The 20,631-nt window shown below is 40.3% G+C and overlaps 1 protein-coding gene across 1 annotated transcript in view; it reads left to right on the top strand.

The window, feature by feature from the left end:
- The window catches only part of LOC124136035 (GRIP1-associated protein 1-like), a 97,433-nt gene that overhangs the window by 8,356 nt on the left and 68,446 nt on the right, over positions 1–20,631 (top strand). Inside the window, exons 9-25 of the mRNA XM_048383101.1 lie at positions 478–531; positions 674–744; positions 2,639–2,686; positions 3,156–3,187; positions 3,605–3,652; positions 4,112–4,211; positions 6,042–6,119; positions 6,573–6,707; positions 7,236–7,331; positions 8,822–8,968; positions 9,763–9,876; positions 10,429–10,572; positions 14,001–14,075; positions 15,408–15,464; positions 16,281–16,380; positions 18,766–18,823; positions 19,414–19,483. Coding sequence (XP_048239058.1) covers positions 478–531; positions 674–744; positions 2,639–2,686; positions 3,156–3,187; positions 3,605–3,652; positions 4,112–4,211; positions 6,042–6,119; positions 6,573–6,707; positions 7,236–7,331; positions 8,822–8,968; positions 9,763–9,876; positions 10,429–10,572; positions 14,001–14,075; positions 15,408–15,464; positions 16,281–16,380; positions 18,766–18,823; positions 19,414–19,483 — 1,427 coding nt within the window. The remainder of the gene's footprint in view (positions 1–477; positions 532–673; positions 745–2,638; positions 2,687–3,155; positions 3,188–3,604; positions 3,653–4,111; positions 4,212–6,041; positions 6,120–6,572; positions 6,708–7,235; positions 7,332–8,821; positions 8,969–9,762; positions 9,877–10,428; positions 10,573–14,000; positions 14,076–15,407; positions 15,465–16,280; positions 16,381–18,765; positions 18,824–19,413; positions 19,484–20,631) is intronic.

Raw genomic sequence — 20,631 nt, 5'->3', positions numbered from 1 at the left:
AAACTTATGTGTTTGACTCCTAATTTATTCACTCACTCACTCCAGTTCATGTTGATGTATTGATACAATCAAGTGATTAGAACTGAGTATCGCCTAGTATCTTGCAATACAATACGTATCATGAGATACAGACTGATGACACCACTGCTATCACGATACACCAACAAATAGTAAGAAATGATGAAGTCACTGAAATTTAACTCAAAAACCTTTGGATTCATTCATTTACTTGTCTCAAAAACAAAAAATTGTCAACAAAAAAAACAAGAACAAAACGGTTTTAAATGAAGGGATGGTTATTAATTGTAATACATGTAGTTTAATAGCAGGCATGTCCTTCATCAACACGATGATATCGTAGGTATTGGTGAATTGTTACAGTCCTGCTGCTTATGCTGTAAAAACAAGGTTACCATGGTTACAAGAAATTAAGTTTCTGATGTTTGTAGAAGCTAAAGAAGAGATGTCTGTTTCCAGGTCCTGAGACTGGTGAAAACAGAAGAGTGGAGGACCTCGCAGAAGAGTTAAACAGTAAGGAGAATTTTGTAATGTAATGTGGGTTCACTTGTGGCACTGTTTTGTTTTTAGGTTTATGTCAACAACCCTTTTTATCTTGTCTCACTGTAAATATTTGAATTATGTTTACGTCTCTATCTCCTGCTTTTCATTTCAGAACTCAAGCTCAATCTTGAAACAGAATCAGAGGAAAAGAAAATTCTGAGGGATCAACTTACATCTTGTGAGGTAGGTTCAGTGATATATCTACACCTGCTCAAAGGTCGATATCCAGCCCAAAGTCTGCAGCAAATGTCAGTAAAAATTCCCAAATAAAGAAATTAAGAAGTTTTAATTTGAAGTTTATACATTGTTTATTACCCATGTGGTGAAGATACAGGTGGTAAGATACTAAATTTGTACGTCACACGTGTCGTATAACGTTGACCTTGTTTTATTTGTTTTGATTGGATAACCGTGACCTCTGTCACACCGGGACTACTTTTTTCATTCATAAAAATTCGCGAGATGTCAGGACTGAAGGAATCTTATGACAGCGAGAGACATTCACAAACCCTTTATTAATCCAAACAAGATAGTTGCAAGCATCAAATTCTGTTTGTATTCTATATAAGTTATGTATAGAGTTTCTTTTATCGAGCTATATCCATTTACAATGGACGACTACCGATCAATAGATCGAGGGTCCCCATGAGCATAACACACCCGACCACTTTGGCAGCTTTCAATTTGAATTAACATAAAAGGATAAACGTGGTGAAATGAAATCAGTTTAAACTATCTGGACAGATATCTAGACTTACTTGGGATGGTCCGGTTGTGCCATCAGTGACCCCTTCGAAGCGTATTTTGTGGCACTGTTTCTGGAGTCGTTTGTTCACGACTGCACTACCAGATCACTCAAAGTGAACATTTCCAATACAAATCAACCGTAGAAGTGTGCCTGACTTCTGATTATGTGGCCCAAAATATCCCAAATGTGAACAATAACGCTGTGAGAAGATCATGGTTGTCTTTTCTTGTTCCGATGGTGACCTTGCCCTTCGATCGTTCGAAGCTGTCACTGACATGCAAGCAGGCCTGAGTTTGTTGATTTTCACGTCTTCAGTATAGGGTGGTACAGTTAACATTAATGTCTTTGGCGAACACTCTGATTTCCCTATTCCAAAATGGTACGGACATGATATAAACTCAGCTGATAGATCAAGGAAACCAAACCATTTTGCTTGCACAGACAGGACCCTTTTGAAATTTTCTTATAGGTGTCCTGCATACTAACAACATCGCGCTTGAATTACCATAAGTTGAAGAAATCCTCTCAAAAGGAGCGTCGGTGCTGTTCTGTTTGCAAACACAACTGCAGGCCCATGTTGTTAATGCGTATGCATAGAATTGTCAACAATGCCCATATTTAGGCATATTTCAATATTCATGCACAACCAGATTTTGCATCCAGTTTCAGTTTGGTCTGTCACCGAACCAAAGTTGTTATGTATTTACACTTTAATGTATAGTTAACGTAGTAATAAATAAAATACCACACTTATTCTCGTTAGATACCATTTCGTCAACGAACGAAAGTTATTTATTTACACTTAAATGTATATTTAACGTGGGTAATAAATTTAATACCACTCTCATTCTCGTTTGATACCATTTTTATGAAACTCGTGAACTTGCTATGGTATCTGACCAAGCGAAAGCGATGTCAGATACCATAGAAAGTCCACTCGTTTCATAAAAATGGTATCTAACGAGAATGAGAGTATCTTTACAAATCCTGCTACATGAAATGAACGTCATCTTAGAGGTTACCATGGTTACTGTGATACATGGTTGTATCATTCATTGCCAGTTAGTGCTGCACTTTTACAACTCTGAGAATTGGTCATCACTTGACCTTGAGAAGTTAGCTTGATTAAGGTCTAGATTTGGAAGTAATGTTTTGGACTGGGAGTATATGAAGGTATTTTCAGGTGTTTAAGCTTTGAAGAAATGGCGATGAAAGCGATGATCCATCTTTGCAAGTTATTTTGATAATACATGTAATAGCAATGCTTACTCATTTGATAAGCCAAATATGTTTTGCCGATACATTGTGTATATGTTTGTTTTTCTTCAGAAAAAGTACAAGGATCAATTGAATAGTCTCCAGGATGAAGTTGAAAAAGTGAGTTTATGATTCTGTACATGACCATGCTGTTGTTTGTGGAGAGGACTAGCTTCTTTACTTTGCATGTTGCCTATGTAAAGTGTAAGATCTGTTAAAGTGATAACATAAGTTTGGGCCAGTAAAGATAACCATTTGTGGTACCAACTTAGTAGTGTAGTGTAGTGTTTTAGTGGTCAGGTAGGTGTGAGTAATGGTAGTTCAAGAAAGTCAATATCAGGGATAGAAATTGACACTGGTCCTATATTCTTGCCAAACTGCACAATAGTTAAGTTATCATGAGGACAAGTAGAAATGTGCCATTTTTAAGGGTTTTGCTATCTGTTATTGTTATTAGGACGAGTGAACTTAAAATGTCAGTTTATATCACTGAATATTGATGTGAGAAGTTTCGTAATATTCAGCTTTTAGTTAGTTCTGATGTATAGTCTACTCATGAAAATATATGTTTGTTGTTTGTTAATTTCAGCTCACTGAAAAATTAAAGAAAAAACAGGAAAGGTAGGAATATGCTTGTTTATTTCATGCCATCTTGCACTTTATGAATATGTCTCAGTGAAGTATTTTGTGATTAACTAGTTTCTACAGTATATATTAAAATTTTTTGAGCACTGGCAACAATTTTTCTGTGCAGAGTTACTTCCCTTAGTCATGCTAGGATCCAATCTTAATCCCAGATTCCACATATTACAAACATTGGCTTGTTAGCACCATACTCATGCTCGTTGGATTCTTCAACATGATGAACATGTTCAAACGGTCATTTTGGGCTTTCCTCCAAGGTCTTTGGGAAGTTTTCTTAATTGTTATCTATGTTGAGCATGTTGAGTTGAAAAGGAACAAGAAGCTTTGGGAATGAGTTCCGGAGTTCTGGAGGTCTCGTGCTGTGCTTCTCACATGTGTATCCTCTTGTTTCAGCTTTGTTAATTTACAGTCTGAGAAGGAAGAACTATTCAAAGAAAGCAAGTAAGTGATTTGGTATTAGGCTTGACTTCTTTTTTTTAAACCTTTTTTTGTTCACCGACTGGAAACCAGAATGAAAATTTTACAAAAACTAGGAATCACTTTCTTCAAAGTCCCTGATATATGTAGCATCTATAAGGGGCACAGGTAGCCCTGTTGTCTGTGATGCTGGTATTGTCAGAACCGTATCCTTGCTTATTGGTTCCACTTCAGCAGCCCATTCTTGTCAGGCTCGCTAACTTGGTTGATGCATGTCATTGTATCCAAATTGCATAGATCGATGCTCATGATATCAATCGTCAGGTTGTCTGGTCCAGACTCCATTATTTACAGAATGCTGTCATATAGCTGGAATATTGCTGAGTGCTGCGTTAAACAACAAACAAACAAACAAACAAAACAAAACTTACTGTCGTGTATTAGTGACAGTGTTGTACATTCTGTGTGTTACCATGGTTACAGTAAGAAGATAGAGGAGCTCCAGTCAGCGAGGGACAGAGACCAGAAGTATTATCAAGACCAGATCAACAAACTGCAGCAGGAAATAGAGAAACTCAGAAAAGTATGTCAAGAGTTTTCATAATGAAATGACCCGTGAAGATTCCGGGGTAGAAAAGGTCTTCAGCAACCCATACTTGCCGTAAAAGGCGATTATGCTTGTCGTAAAAGGCTACTAACGGGATCAGGTGGTCAGGCTCGCTGACTTGGTTGATACATGTCATCGATCCCAACTGCGTGGATCGATGCTTATGATGTCAATCACTGGATTGTCTGGTCTAGACTCGATTATTTTACAGACCGCTGTCATATAGATGGAATATTTGCTGAGTGCGGCGTTAAACAACAAACAAACAAACAAACAAACAACATAATGAAATGATTAAGTAACGGCATTGATTTTCATACTCTTGTAAGTTGTAGAAATAGCATGTCCAGTAATACAACCACAGGATGACCCAGTGTAGGTGAATTCAGTACGGTCCTTCTGGTTGAAGTAAACTTTGCTTGGCTATTTGTATTAGTCTGTAGGATTGTTGGTTCAGGTCAGCCTTGGTTATGTTTCTACACAACTGAGCATTAGGAATGAATACAGTGCTGTTGTCATCCTTGATTACATGGGTATATCTCCATTCTATATACCGTATTCGACGTAATAAGCGCCCTGCTCTTATAAGCGCCCACAGCAATATTTGCTAATATATTGGCTAGTGAACAATCTCATTTAGCACCCCTTCCAATTGATTAATGTACACAAGACTTATTTATTTGTGTATACATGTAATATGCACTCGTATGTTATATGCACCCTTAATTATTTGCAATTAAATCCTTGAAAAATATATCTGTCGTATATAAACATTTCAGGCTGTCAGCATAAACCGCGAATTTTACGATCTTTCGACTCAAAATAATATTCTAATAAGAGCTCCCTATTTCTAATTTTGAGAGCACCCTGGGCGCTTATTACATCGAATACGGTATACCCTGAACCCATTCACTGCTACAGCTTTGTCTTGGAAGTGATGTTAGCATCTCCATTGCTCATTGCACAGAATTGCTCTCTTGTGAGCCTTAGAACCAATCAAAATGGGGCAGTGGGGTAGCCTAGTGGTTAAAGCGTTCGCTCATCACACTGAAGATCAGAGTTCGATACCCACATGGGTACTATGTGAGAAGCCAATTTCTGGTGTCCCCCGCCGTGATATTGCTGGAATATTGCTAAAAGTGGCCTAAAACCATACTCACTCACTAATGAAAGTGCTTCTTCTAAATGTGAGCCTGTTACAAAATTGTGGCTTATTACGAATTAACCTTTCATTTATTTATTAAAAAAAGAATGTTTTTACTGAACATGTTGCTAGAAAAGATGTTTTCATGAGTATTCAGACAGCAAGAGTGAGGTGATGATGTTGCAAGACATTCCTAGTTTGAGATGGAATGCAACATGGACAGTCAAGATTTGATTGGATAGTTACGTTTAGTGTAGTTTCTTCTGAACTAGACTCGGTTTGAAGCTACGACAGTATCCTAGGTATATATCACAACAGGAGATATGTGGTCTGTCGCACAGTCCCTTTACCATATTATTTTCCCTTCTGCCCTAAATGAAGCAAGTCTAGATTTTCCACAGGTTCCATCTCACTGAGGCTCCTTTTCAAGTTAAATGTAGTTGCTTGTTTCTATGAAAATTAAATAAGTTCAGAGATTAAACATTATTCTAGGAGATATAGGTGCCGTTGTATATAGAGATCTTAGCGCTGAGGTGATCGTAACACCCATACCTTAACATAGACTTACAACAGTCATAGCTCTGAGGTTGTTTTGTACAACGGCACCATGGTACACTGGATAATCCAGGATGAGTGACGATAAGAATTTAATCTATGTACAGTTTGATGAGAGTAAGCAGTCCTCGTCAGATCACCAGATACAGGATCTACAAAGAACAGTAAAAACTCTCCAGTCACAGGTTTGTGCTACATATGTTATGTATCTGTCATATTTCAAGGATGTATTTTATATTACTTCATTGATTATGTCACTTTTATGCAGGTCCATAATTGCATTATTGGTGTGCAACATTTTTCAAGAACAAGGATAATTTCACAGACGTTATACTTTGTTAAAATCTTGCAGCTTTAATTTGGTGAATGTTTATGTTATTGCTCACCATGTAACTCACTACTAGAAACTAAGAACAGCATTAACACCTTTAATCTCACCTGGACTAAAGGCTAGAATAGCTTATGCCTTATCTTTAAGGCAGTTAAATTTCTGCCACTGAAAGTGAAGCATGTGACACAGAAGCGGTATTGATATTGTAATTTTATTTTGTTACTTTAAATCGAGACAAAATTTATGCAGACATGGGTTTCATGCTGGTGAAGGTTCTGACTGCATCATTGTTGTCTTCTGACATCAGGTTGATGCTGCTGGGATTGTGGGCACCCAGCAGCTCCAGGAACAGAGCAGCAAGTACGAGCACCAGGTCACAGAGCTGCAGAACAAGGTGGAACAGCTGTCACAGAACAGGGAAGACTTGCAGCTGCAGCTGAGGGTAGGGCTATGGTTGAAGAGCAACATCACCTACTGGAGATGTGTGACTGTCAGACAATGCTGGTTGTCTGGTCATGTGTTTGACGTATTATGTCTGTGAACATGGGGAATCTGGGATAGATTTGTTCTCCAGATTGGCGACCTATGCTGTTTGTAAGAGGGGATTAAATTGATCGGGGGTCTTTATTTCCCATGTGGGTCGTAATAGGCAACCAAATAGATTGGGTGGTTGGGATTAGTGACTGGGTTCATGCCATGTCATCATATCCCTACTGCCTGGATTGATGCTCACAACATCAATCACTGGATCCTGGTCCAGTGGGTCGAGACCCCCCCCCCCTGCGATCGAGCCCAGTAATTCCAGCCTAGTTCGGCAAGGGTGGAAACTGAACTTTTTAAGTCAGTTAACTGTCTTGCCTAGGGAAGATGTTCTGACTAGTGATATATTGGAAATGAATGATATCTTTAGTAGAGAGTGTGGTAAGATGTGTTCCAAGTGGAGGTTGAGAACCTACTTCCTCTTGTACAGGAGAGTCAGAAGGCAAGCCAGGAGACGCTGGACCAGCTCCAGGCTGCCCAGAAGGAGAGAGACACCGAGATCCAGGCCCTGCAGGAGGTCAGCAAGGTCAGTACAAGTCGGGGTGGCGGGGTAGCCTTGTGGTTAAAGCGTTCACTCGTCACGGGTTCAATTCCTCAGTTGGGTACAATGTGTGAAACCCATTTCTGGTGTCCCCCGCTGTGATATTGCTCAAAGCGGCGTAAAACCATATTTACTCACTCAAAACAGTGACCATATAAATAAATTGCAAGAGATTCTATGGCATTTGTTGGCTAACCAAGCAACTTTTTGCATTTGTTTCCATAAACTAAAAACATATTAGGCCATGCCCGCTACTGCTATTAGATAGAATGATAGGCTGATAATAGAATGGGTGGAACATTTTGATAATTACTGAACTGTATGATATCACTGATTTGGTACAGTATTTTTATGTGTTAAAGCTTAAATAAGCATTCTGTGAGGTTCTTATTGTTGACATATTGTTGTGTACACTGTTTTTTACGTGTTTTCATCATGTGGTTACAATCTCGGTAAGGGTTGGCAGCGTTAGAAATTGGCACTAGTCCTGTAGTCCTTGCCAAACTGCCCAATGGCTAAGGTGTCATAAGGACTAACAGAAATGTGCCATTTTAAGGGTTTTACTATATGTTATCATTATAAGGACTTCTGGACTAAAACTGTTAGTTTCTACTGCTGGTCGGCAGGCAGGTGACTCTGATCAGCTGTATTTAGTGTTGTGTACAACATACATTCATTACCAGCACAAACTGAAAGAAAAAACGTGCATAGGTAGTATTTAAAGGGCTATTGACCTTTTTCAAGATGCTCACTGCTAAATATCAGAAGTATTTGAACACAAGCACCTGTAATAATCGCAATATCTTGTGAATGTATTTCGTGTTCCATTGTAATGCAGTGATATAGCCCTATAGGAGACTATATGGTTTGAAATCAAGAAAGGATAGAATTGACACTATTATATTCATGAAGAAACGTTAAAGGAACAAACAGATGTCAGATTGAGGCATTTTCTGATGCTGACCCTTTTGGCTGAATAGGTCACTATTGTATGACACACTTGTCAGGTGACTAAATGTGGATTGGGAGGCACAATGAGTGTTGGGACTGGACAGTACTTGTAATCCAGTTCTCAGTGGGACTTTGTTGATTCCTAGTGCCAAGCTTGAACTTTGAAGGTATCTGTGATGTATGGGGGATGTTACTGACAGGGGGGCACAGGTAGCCCAGTCGTCTTAGGCGCCGCGATTCGCTGTGCAGAGTTGCGTCCCTTGGGCACGCCAGAAACCTATGATTGTGGATTCGAATCCCGTTTCGCCCAAATTATGTTTCTAGGTTTGTCAGCACCATACCCGTGCTCGTGGGTTTCACCGAAGTGGTAAATGTCTTAGACCTGCATCACTTCGGGCTTTCCTCCCACATTAAGCTGACACGCCGCAATATGACTGGAATACTGTTAAAAGCGGCGTTAAACCCAACTCACTCACTGTTACTGGCAGCATCTACATCCACTCACTCACCCTTTACTTCCTCAGATTGCGGAGAAGAGGAAGTCCCTGTTGGATGAGCTGGCCATCAAGTACCAGAAGGACTGCGACGCCCACCACGCCTACATCAAGCAGGGGGAGGAGAAGCATGGGGATGAGGTGCAGGCACTGCAGAAACAGATAGAGGAACTAGGGGTAACTACCTTCACATGTAATATGTGTAGCTCACCTTCATTTGTAACATGTAGCTCACCTGCATGTGTAACATGTCGCTCAGCTTCATTTGTAACGTTGCTTACCTTTCAAGTAACCTGTAGCTCACATTCACATGTAACATGCAGCTCACCTTCACATGTAATGTGTAACCTGTAGCTCACCTTTACATGTAACATGTAGCTTACATTCACGTGTAACATGCAGCTCACCTTCACATGTAATGTGTAGCATGTAGCTCACAATAACATGTAACCTGTAGCTCACCTTCACATGTAACATGTAGCTTACATTCATGTGTAACCTGTAGCTCACCTTCACATGTAACCTGTAGCTCAAATTCTCGTGTAACCTGTAGCTTACCTTTACATGTAACCTGTAGCTCACATTCTTGTGTAACCTGAAGCTCACCTTCACATGTAACCTGTAGCTCACATTCTCATGTAACCTGTAGCTCACCTTCACATATAGCATGTAGCTCACAATAACATGTAACCTGTAGCTCACATTCACATATAATGTGTTACATGTAGCTAACCTTCACATGTAACATGTAGCTAACCTTCACATCTAACCTTTAGCTCACCTCTACATGTAACCTGTATCTCACCTTTACATGTAACCTGTAGCTCACCTTCACATGTAGCATGTAGCTCACAATAATATGTAACCAGTAGCTCACATTCACATGTAATGTGTAACATGTAGCTCACCTTCACATGTATAAAGGAATGATTATTCACTGGTTGATTTGTACCATTTTTCTTCCCTTCCAGCTAAGATGTGATCAGTTAGAGAAATATGAATATCAGTGTGATGAACTCCAGACAAGAGTTAAGTCCCTTGAAGATGCAAAAGGCTGGTTGGAGAGACGGTTGAAGGAAACAGAGGTGAGATAGAACTTTGTGTTTGTTATGGGGGAGGTTGAAGTGCTGAAATCTGAAGGGATTCCGGGTTAGAATAGGTCCCCAGCAAACTATGCTGGTTGTAAGAGGCGAGCGATTGGATCAGATGGTCAGGCTCAGTAACTTGGTTGATTGCCTGTCTGTGTACCCTGAAGGTGTAGAACGTTGCCCATGATGTCAATCGCTGGATTGTCTGGTCCAGACTCAATTATATACAGGCTGCCCTCATATAGCTGGAATATTGCTGAGTGCGTTTAAACAACAAACAAACATTAAGCGCTGAATCTATAGACACAACGTCTTGTAAAAGGAGAGTTAAGTTTGTTGACAAACAAGTTCTAGAAGAATGCAAATAATTTGCAAAAACCGTTTTGAAACAGAATTAATAATATGTATTGTGCTCAAAGGATTGCATTATACAATTTGTATTCCTAATATTTGATATTTAAGATACAGAAACACACTCAGCTTATATTATCTATTGACTATTTTCTGTCTAGCAGTTATTGATATTGTTGTGTCATCTTTATGATCCAGGAGAACATGGAACAGGTCAAGCGGAGTCACGAGGAGGTGATCAGTGAGATGAAGTCCAGCCAGGAGGTGGAGATGCTCACTCTCAGGTCGTCACACGATGAGGAGGTCGCTGCAATACATGAACAACAACAGCTAGAAACTAGGGTAAGTCTGTATTGCCGTGATTGGCAGCAAGGGGATTCCGGATCAGAAATAAGTTAATAAAGTTATAAAGTTAATTTGTTGTCAATGATTGAGTTGTAGAGAACAACTAAATCAAACAAAAACCTTTTTGATAACATTAACTCTGCAATTATATTCCTGTTCTAGACTACTGAATTCTGTCAGAAATCTTAACTATTCACGAGTAAATATGGACTGTCATGTAAATGTTTGATCTTAGTTGGGGCGCTTACAAAGACTATACTGACAAACTGGTCTTGGAGTCGGTTAGGAAGTTTTTTGGAGCAGGGCACTTAATACGGTGAATGCGGTCGGATGATAATTTTTTAAACGAGTATCTGGACCATGTGATCTTAGCCCTAAGATGGTCGTATCTCCCATACTTTAACACTGAATTATGACAATCATAGAGCTAAGATCGCTCTGTGGAATGGGGCCCTGGACTTGTTTCACAAAGTCTTCTTAGAGCTATGACTGTCCTTAGTCTATGTTATAGCATGGGAGTTGGGCTAGCTATGACTGTCCTTAGTCTATGTTATAGCATGGGAGTTAGGCTAGCTATGACTGTCATTAATCTATGTTATAGTATGGGAGTTGGGCTAGCTGTGGCTGTCATTATTCTGTGTTATAGCATGGAAGTTGGGCTAGCTATGACTGTCCTTAGTCTATGTTGTAGCATGGGAGTTGGGCTAGCTATGACTGTCATTAGTCTGTGTTATAGCATGGGAGTTGGGCTAGCTATGACTGTCATTAGTCTGTGTTATAGCATGGGAGTTAGGCTAGCTATGACTGTCATTAGTCTATGTTGTAGCATGGGAGTTGGGCTAGCTATGACTGTCATTAGTCTATGTTATAGCATGGGAGTTGGGCTAGCTATGACTGTCATTAGTCTATGTTGTAGCATGGGAGTTGGGCTAGCTATGACTGTCATTAGTCTATGTTATAGCATGGGAGTTGGGCTAGCTATGACTGTCATTAGTCTATGTTGTAGCATGGGAGTTGGGCTAGCTATGACTGTCATTAGTCTATGTTATAGCATGGGAGTTGGGCTAGCTATGACTGTCATTAGTCTATGTTATAGCATGGGAGTTGGGCTAGCTATGACTGTCATTAGTCTATGTTGTAGCATGGGAGTTGGGCTAGCTATGACTGTCATTAGTCTATGTTATAGCATGGGAGTTGGGCTAGCTATGACTGTCATTAGTCTATGTTATAGCATGGGAGTTGGGCTAGCTATGACTGTCATTAGTCTATGTTATAGCATGGGAGTTGGGCTAGCTATGACTGTCATTAGTCTATGTTATAGCATGGGAGTTGGGCTAGCTATGACTGTCATTAGTCTATGTTGTAGCATGGGAGTTGGGCTAGCTATGACTGTCATTAGTCTATGTTATAGCATGGGAGTTGGGCTAGCTATGACTGTCATTAGTCTATGTTATAGCATGGGAGTTGGGCTAGCTATGACTGTCATTAGTCTATGTTGTAGCATGGGAGTTGGGCTAGCTATGACTGTCATTAGTCTATGTTATAGCATGGGAGTTGGGCTAGCTATGACTGTCATTAGTCTATGTTGTAGCATGGGAGTTGGGCTAGCTATGACTGTCATTAGTCTATGTTATAGCATGGGAGTTGGGCTAGCTATGACTGTCATTAGTCTATGTTATAGCATGGGAGTTGGGCTAGCTATGACTGTCATTAGTCTATGTTATAGCATGGGAGTTGGGCTAGCTATGACTGTCATTAGTCTATGTTATAGCATGGGAGTTGGGCTAGCTATGACTGTCATTAGTCTATGTTGTAGCATGGGAGTTGGGCTAGCTATGACTGTCATTAGTCTATGTTATAGCATGGGAGTTGGGCTAGCTATGACTGTCATTAGTCTATGTTATAGCATGGGAGTTGGGCTAGCTATGACTGTCATTAGTCTATGTTATAGCATGGGAGTTGGGCTAGCTATGACTGTCATTAGTCTATGTTATAGCATGGGAGTTGGGCTAGCTATGACTGTCATTAGTCTATGTTGTAGCATGGGAGTTGGGCTAGCTATGACTGTCATTAGTCTATGTTATAGCATGGGAGTTGGGCTAGCTATGACTGTCATTAGTCTATGTTATAGCATGGGAGTTGGGCTAGCTATGACTGTCATTAGTCTATGTTGTAGCATGGGAGTTGGGCTAGCTATGACTGTCATTAGTCTGTGTTATAGCATGGGAGTTGGGCTAGCTATGACTGTCATTAGTCTATGTTGTAGCATGGGAGTTGGGCTAGCTATGACTGTCATTAGTCTATGTTGTAGCATGGGAGTTGGGCTAGCTATGACTGTCATTAGTCTATGTTGTAGCATGGGAGTTGGGCTAGCTATGACTGTCATTAGTCTATGTTGTAGCATGGGAGTTGGGCTAGCTATGACTGTCATTAGTCTATGTTGTAGCATGGGAGTTGGGCTAGCTATGACTGTCATTAGTCTATGTTATAGCATGGGAGTTGGGCTAGCTATGACTGTCATTAGTCTATGTTATAGCATGGGAGTTGGGCTAGCTATGACTGTCATTATTCTGTGTTGTAGCATGGGAGTTGGGCTAGCTATGACTGTCATTAGTCTATGTTGTAGCATGGGAGTTGGGCTAGCTATGACTGTCATTAGTCTGTGTTATAGCATGGGAGTTGGGCTAGCTATGACTGTCATTAGTCTATGTTGTAGCATGGGAGTTGGGCTAGCTATGACTGTCATTAGTCTGTGTTATAGCATGGGAGTTGGGCTAGCTATGACTGTCATTAGTCTATGTTGTAGCATGGGAGTTGGGCTAGCTATGACTGTCATTAGTCTATGTTGTAGCATGGGAGTTGGGCTAGCTATGACTGTCATTAGTCTATGTTGTAGCATGGGAGTTGGGCTAGCTATGACTGTCATTAGTCTGTGTTGTAGCATTGGTGTTGGGCTGGTCTTGGAATGAGGTTCTGGTCATGGAGATGCGTGCTCTGATTGTGTAAATTGAACCCTGGGGTTTCTTTGTTGCTCATGTTGTCAACTACTGGTTTCTCTTGCCCAAATTAATCACAGGCTGCTGGGATGTTACTGTGATATTTGCATCCTTGCACAAAATAACATTCACTCACATATCCCTAATTAGTGAATATGATATGTTTTTTCCTGTGCAGCTTTTGATAATACAGAAGTTGTTTTTACCTAAATACTATTACTATATTATTTATAATTATATATATAGTTTCCATGTTTTCAGTGTCAAATGAGAATGCTGGTATGGTGCTTGGGTATAGTGTGATCAGTCTGTTACTGCATGGTTTGATATTTGGAATGTAACTAATACTGGTACCCAATGAAAACACTGTATTGCGACCAATCCTTTTGGTGCAAATTAAACCAAATTCTAACTGAATATATTTTTCAGGAATGGCAAACCAGGGAGGAGACTTTAATGGAAGAGATTGGAATCCAGAAGGAAAGGATTACATGTTTAGAACAGGTAAACATTGTTGGGAAGGCAACTCCCCAAATCAGAGATAAAATAGCCAGGCTTTCCAAAGGTTGTTTGTGAGGAAAGATTTTTATCAACTGGGATCTCAATGTAGAATCTGGTCCCCCGCATTTTACTTTCATTATTTAGATCATTAAGTTTCTGGCCAAAATTGTAGCATCTCCCCGAGGCAAGAGTGTTAATTGCCCAAATAGTCCAGTTTGCACTCTTGCCGAACTAAGGGGGCACGGGTGGCCCAGTCGTCTAAGGCACCGCGATTCGCTGTGCAGAGTTGCGTCCCTTGCTCGTGGGTTTCACCAAAAGTGGTAAACGTCTGGGACCTGCATCACTTCGAGCTTTCCTCCCACATTAAGCTGACACGCCGTGATATAACTGGAATAATGTTAAAAGCGGTGTTAAACCCAACTCACTCACTCACTCACTTGCAGAACTATGTTGGAATTTCGTGATTCGGTCATTGCGCCACCAGTGTTTATTACAAGTGATGTCCCTTCTATGACCCTCCTATTGACCAATCAGAATCCACCTCTCAAATCACTTGTATGGCTGCTCCCAGTTAAGACTATTTCATCGACAATCAAGATCTTTATTGTAATAAAACAGGTCTTAGTTAGGGCATCTGATTGTTTGAGCACCTTGATTCAAAACATGAAATGATTTGGAAAATATCTGTCAAAGCCCAGTTGACAGTACACATGGTTTTCCAATCCTGCAGTGGACGGAATCTGCACGTTGAAATCCATGTTTATGAACCAGGTGTCTCGTTTGTTGCACGATTTTGATTGGACTATGCATACTCCTTAGTCCCGCCAAATTCAAGCGTACTTCGGCAAGGGTGGAAACTGGACTTTTAAAGTCAATTCACTCCCTTGCCTTGGTAAGATCAAATTGTAGGTGGTCGAACAAAAGAAATATTTCCGTGTTTAAATTCAGGACATTGAGTTTAGTATTGGTAGTTGGTGACACTAGCTTCAGGAGATTATGTTGTCATTGTGTACACACACAAATATTTGCAGTGTAAGTCTAGGGGAAAGTCAACAAGTGTGTTTATTGGGATTTCAATTGTCAACTCGTAGTTACTGGAGCCATTAGCTATTAGAAAATGGTCGTGTTTGTATCCTTCAGACAGCTGTACATTATATCACTTGCTTTGGACAATACCCTTGCGACACAGAGGTCACCCCAAACTGCACATTGATACATATGTGCAATAAACATGAATGCAGCTTAGAACCCACTTCACCATCACTATCTTTGAATAAGTATCATCAGTATCGTAAGGCCAGCATGTGTACAAACTTGATGTGCCTTTTCTTGCAGGAAATAAAAGACAGTGTGGGCGAAAAGAAGATACATGAAAAGAAAGGCATGACAATGGTGAGTTGTGACACACAGTTGTCAATTTCTACTGGTTATGATCATAGGCAATAGTGAAGGAAAGGTCGATGAATCTTTTGATACACAGCCCTGATGGAGTAGAATTCCTGGACAGGTTCGAATACCATGTTTCCTTTGAAGTGGAGTGAATTAATTCTATCTGAAAACTGATGGTGATTGTTGGATGGAAAACCTCTAACCTGTTAGCCCCCACCCAAAACTTAAGGAATTAAGGTATTTACTGATATCAAACTTTTGAACTGCTCTCTAGCTGTAACTTTGTGGAATGGATCAGTGCTGACACTATGATATGAAGATTATCTTCAATCTGGAAAAGGGGGCACGGGCGGCCCAGTCATCTAAGGCGCCGCGATTTGCTGTGCAGAGTTGCGTCCCTTGGGCGAGCCAGAAACCTATGATTGTGGGTTCGAATCCCGGTTCGCCCCGATGATGTTTCTAGGTTTGTCAGCACCATATCTGTGCCTGTGGGTTTCACCGAAGTGGTAAACGTCTAAGACCTGCATCACTTCGGGCTTTCCTCCCATATTAAGCTGACACGCCGTGATATAACTGGAATACTGTTAAAAGCGGCGTTAAACCCAACTCACTCAATCTGGAAAAAACATCATTAAATATTTTTACTACAGGCTTTGTCAATAAATCATACTCCTGTCATACAATTAATAATAATCATAGGGAAACTTATTTATGAATAAAGGATTGTTCAGTAGTCATCAAGGTGATGGGGCTTGTGTATGGGAGACGAGCACAACCTGTGAGATGTCTTGGCTGAGTGGTCAGTTGACCTTGTTTCAGTTGAAGGACCTGAAGCGACAGCTCCATGCCGAGAGGAAGAGGGCAGAGAAACTTCAGGAGAGGCTGCAGGACGTCTTGTCTGATACCAAGAACAGGCAGAGTGAGTCTCTGATGTAATACACACACACACACACACACACACACACACACACACACACACACAAACACAAACACAAACACAAACACACACACACACACACACACAGAGTGTTAATCTGCTGTTCTGTTGTACTCGGGGGCACAGGTGGCCAGGTTGTCTAAGGCACCGCGATTCGCTGTGCAGAGTTGCGTCCCTTGGGCACGCCAGAAACCTATGACTGTGGAATCAAATCCCGGTTTGCCCCGATTATGTTTCTAGGTTTGTCAGCACCATACCTGTGCTCGTGGGTTTTACAGTAGTGGTAAACATCTAAGACCTGCATCACTTAGGGCTTTCCTCCAACATTAAGCTTACATGCCGTGATATAACTGGAATACTGTTAAAAGTGGTGTTGGCTCATGTGTTGGCTGTTTTCATTAGAAAAAATGAACTTTTTCTAGGTTGGGTTTTATAAGAATTAAAATCATTTGCTCCAGCTGTCCAAATGAAAAAGAAAGGGAGCTACTCTGCATTCTGTTGTGCTTGGTGCACTTGTTACCTACCCCTACAAATTCACCTGGTACTACAGAGACTTCTATGTTACTTTGTACTACAAGGGTTCGTTAAGTCCATTGTATCAGCAGGTTGTTGCTCTTCGTAACAACCCCCCACATGCATGTACAACAACCAAGATCAGATGATTCAATTACGATGAGCAGGAACAAAGTGCAACACGTTGTATAAGTCCGGTTGCACCCCCCTCTCCGGCAAAATGGACTTCAAAGATGACTACAAAGTCCAAAGATAGTCAGCGTGACATTGCAGTGAGGTCATAGTTTATAGAATGTTGGGTTCTGCTCCCATTCACACGGATCTGTCGTAAACTGCAACTGGATCCATTCATGGTTGACATGTTGTGCATTAGATTTTATTTGATTCTGGTGTAGCTGACCGATTGACAAACATATAACAGAGTTGCCCAGCAAACAGCAGAAACTATTGTTTGCCTGCAGCATGAAAAATGTCAAAACTCCAATAGTATAGTAACTGTAGCGTGTTCAACTTTTGTACACATATGTAATAATAGATCTTTATTTAAGAAATATACGATGAGTGGGGGTTGTGTATCATACAATCAGACACTGCAGGAAGAATAAACCACGGGTCGTTTATTGCTTAAATGAGATATGAACATTATGCCTAGTGGTTAAAGCGTTCGCTCGTCACGCCGAAGACCCGGGTTCGATTCCCGACATGGGTACAATGTGCGAAGCCAATTTCTGGTGTCACCCGTGATATTGCTGGAATATTGCTAAAAGCGGCGTAAAACCATACAGTTTCATCTTGGTAATGTCGGACATGTCCATTTTATGAACAGGGGTGTTAAGTTTGTTTTTTTCCAGATTTTTTCACTTTTATTTTTCTGTACCTTTTCTCCCAATACTGATTGTCATATCTCTTCCACTTTTAGGGGCTATTGTTTGCCCATTGCGTTTATCTAAGTTGCCCAGCAACATCTTTGGGGAACAACTCACCAGAAGGTTCCCTCTAAAAAATAACGTCTTCCAATATACGACGTCATCAAGTTGTGATTACTGTATCTTCAGTAATCATGTCATGAATGAACAATGTTTTATCCTGTTCTAAGCAAATTAGCATGTAGCTCTCATATATTTACTGGTCAAAGGCATCATTTATACTGTAAAGCTAAGTCTCACTGAGTCATTGTGAGCTATGCGACACGTGTGTAGCAGATGATGAACAATTTCAAATCAGAAGACACATGAAGCAGCATTTTAAGCAGGAATATTTTCGAAAATGTCTACTCATTGGCTTAAAAATACCTAACAGACTGGACCAAGGGAGTAAAAATATAATAAATTCCTAAAGAAAACTATCAATACCCAAATAAAATTATGACGTGTAAACTTTCACTGGCTCAAAGATTTATGTGCAGGTCTCTACTCTGGTCCTAGGGTAGTAGAAGGCACAGGTTGCATGTGATCTAAGTTCAAACAGAGTTGTGTCCCTTAGTTATACCATGGATTTGAATCTTAGATTTGGGCTGATTATGATCCTTGGTGTTGTAGCACCTTGCCCATGCTGGTAGGTTTCACCCAAGTGGTAAATGGCTACAACCGGCATCACTTGGTGATGTTCTCCCCTAGTAAGCTGATGTCCAGGATGAGGCTGAAGTACCACTCGAAGCAGTGGCTTAGACAACTCATCCACCTTGTAACAGATTGTGTATTGAAGCTGTAAAATCATAAATGCCATGACTTCATATCCATGTAATGACTGCCATAAAATTGTTGTTCAACTCTTGTTAACTTGTCACAGGGATTGAGGATGGAAGAAAATGTTGCAGGCCATCATGAACAACCTTTATATCACTTTCTGTTGCAGGTATAGAGGATCTGTTCCGACCCATCGACCCATCAGACCCATTGAGGGGAGACAGTAGGTGAGTTGTAGGAAACCTCCTTTCTTTCATTTGTAACTTTTGTGGGGATATCAAATGGTAGAATAAGTTTAATTGCATAATCATTAGGATCAGACCAAGTTTTAATCTCTGAAGTTAAAATATTTTGGGATATTTTAAAATTGTCGTTTAATAGGTAATAAGAAAGGGCCAAGAGAATCTCTCGAAGACCTCGAATTAAGAATTGTAGACTTGCCAGAGTATTGTAGACTTGCTTGTGAGTTTATATGAGAGATTATACCCAGAGTATTAAGTTTATGAACACACTCAGTATTGTTATGTATGTGGTGTCTTAATTGTACCGCCTACCCCCTTTCCCAACCCCCTTTTATTCAGACACCTTATTTGTAAACTGCACCCTTGGCCAACTATGTGATTTCTGTGTACACCCCACTTTTTCCTGGATCAGCCTTTGCCATGTCAGCAGCAAAGTCACTCACTCACTCATGTTGAATAGGAATTACTTTGCAATTTGTTCCAGAAGGTCAATTATTTTCTTATATAATTATGTATGTCAGAATACAAGTGGTAAATGTTCCTTGTTGGTGAATGCCGATGTAATTCTGTTTCAGCTCTGTGTCGTCCTGGAGCGCAGGGGCCAGTGGATTAGGAACCAAAGACTCCATGGCTAGTGGGCCTCAGGTTGGTACTGAGTCAAATTTGTGATTTATTCCATCAACTACCTGTGTGTAGTCTGGGTCTCCAGTAACCCGTGCTGGTCATAAGAGGGGGTTTAATGAAACAGCCTAGTGACTTGGTTGAATGGTCATTGTACCATGACATGGACTGTTGCTCATGATATCAATCACTGGATTGTCTGGTCCAGACTTGATTATTAACTGGCTTATATGGCTGGAATATTGCTGAGTGAGGCGACTGAATGAATCAGTGTTTAAATTCTGTGACTTGGTTGTTTGTGTGTAATCATCACAACTGGAAAGTGTTGCTCATAATATCAACCACTGATTAGACTTGATGCATTACAGTCTGCTGTGATAAGATAAAAGATATGATAAGGTAAGACTTTATGATCCCAAGGGAAATTCAAATTGCACAGCTGATTAGCACTAAAATATGAAAAACAAAAATATAGGAGATTAAAAAATGTAGAAAATTGCAAAACAACATTCATACTCACTCTTTACAGCTGTTACCTTTTTTCTTTGCGTCAGTATATATACTGCTCAAAAGAAATTAGTAGTTAAAAGATTTGGGTGTTCTTTAACTTCTTTGAGTAGTAATAAGTATGTGCGCTATTTTGAGTTATACCATTGCAACATGTGTAAGTCCACTAAGTGAAGTGATTGTGCAGGAGCAGCTGTAGCTCAATGTTAACAGAACTGTATTGTAACTGAGAGAGGAAGGAACTGACCTTAAAGGATAAAGATACCTAAAATAGGTTTTGGAACAGTTATTTTGGACAAAATGCTGTTTTACTGTCAACTACATCAGTACTGGGCTGGCTATCAAACGCCGGTTGACATCGCCAGTGGAACCTGAAAGTGGTACAGCTCGCAAAATATGTTAGATCTTCTACCTTGTATATAGGGCGACCCCACTTCAAACGATCTTTCCAAGGCAAGTGAGTTAACTGATAATAAAAGTCAAGTTTCCACCCTTGTTAAACTAGGCTGCAATTATGGAGTTATATTTTGGCTGGACTAACCAATCTATGCATTGTCCAATCAAAATCATGTAGTGAAATCGTCATCTTGATTGAGCAGCCATTTTGTTTGAAGAAAATGCAAATGATATGAGATATAGAATCTGATTGTCAATAGGAGGGACAT

Source organism: Haliotis rufescens, unplaced genomic scaffold (genome assembly GCF_023055435.1).
Source record: "Haliotis rufescens isolate VD_foot unplaced genomic scaffold, xgHalRufe1.0.p SCAF_44, whole genome shotgun sequence".
Classification (NCBI taxonomy): Eukaryota; Metazoa; Mollusca; class Gastropoda; order Lepetellida; family Haliotidae; genus Haliotis; species Haliotis rufescens.
The sequence above is the reverse complement of the archived record's forward strand: the minus strand, read 5'-3'. Positions and strand labels throughout refer to the sequence as shown.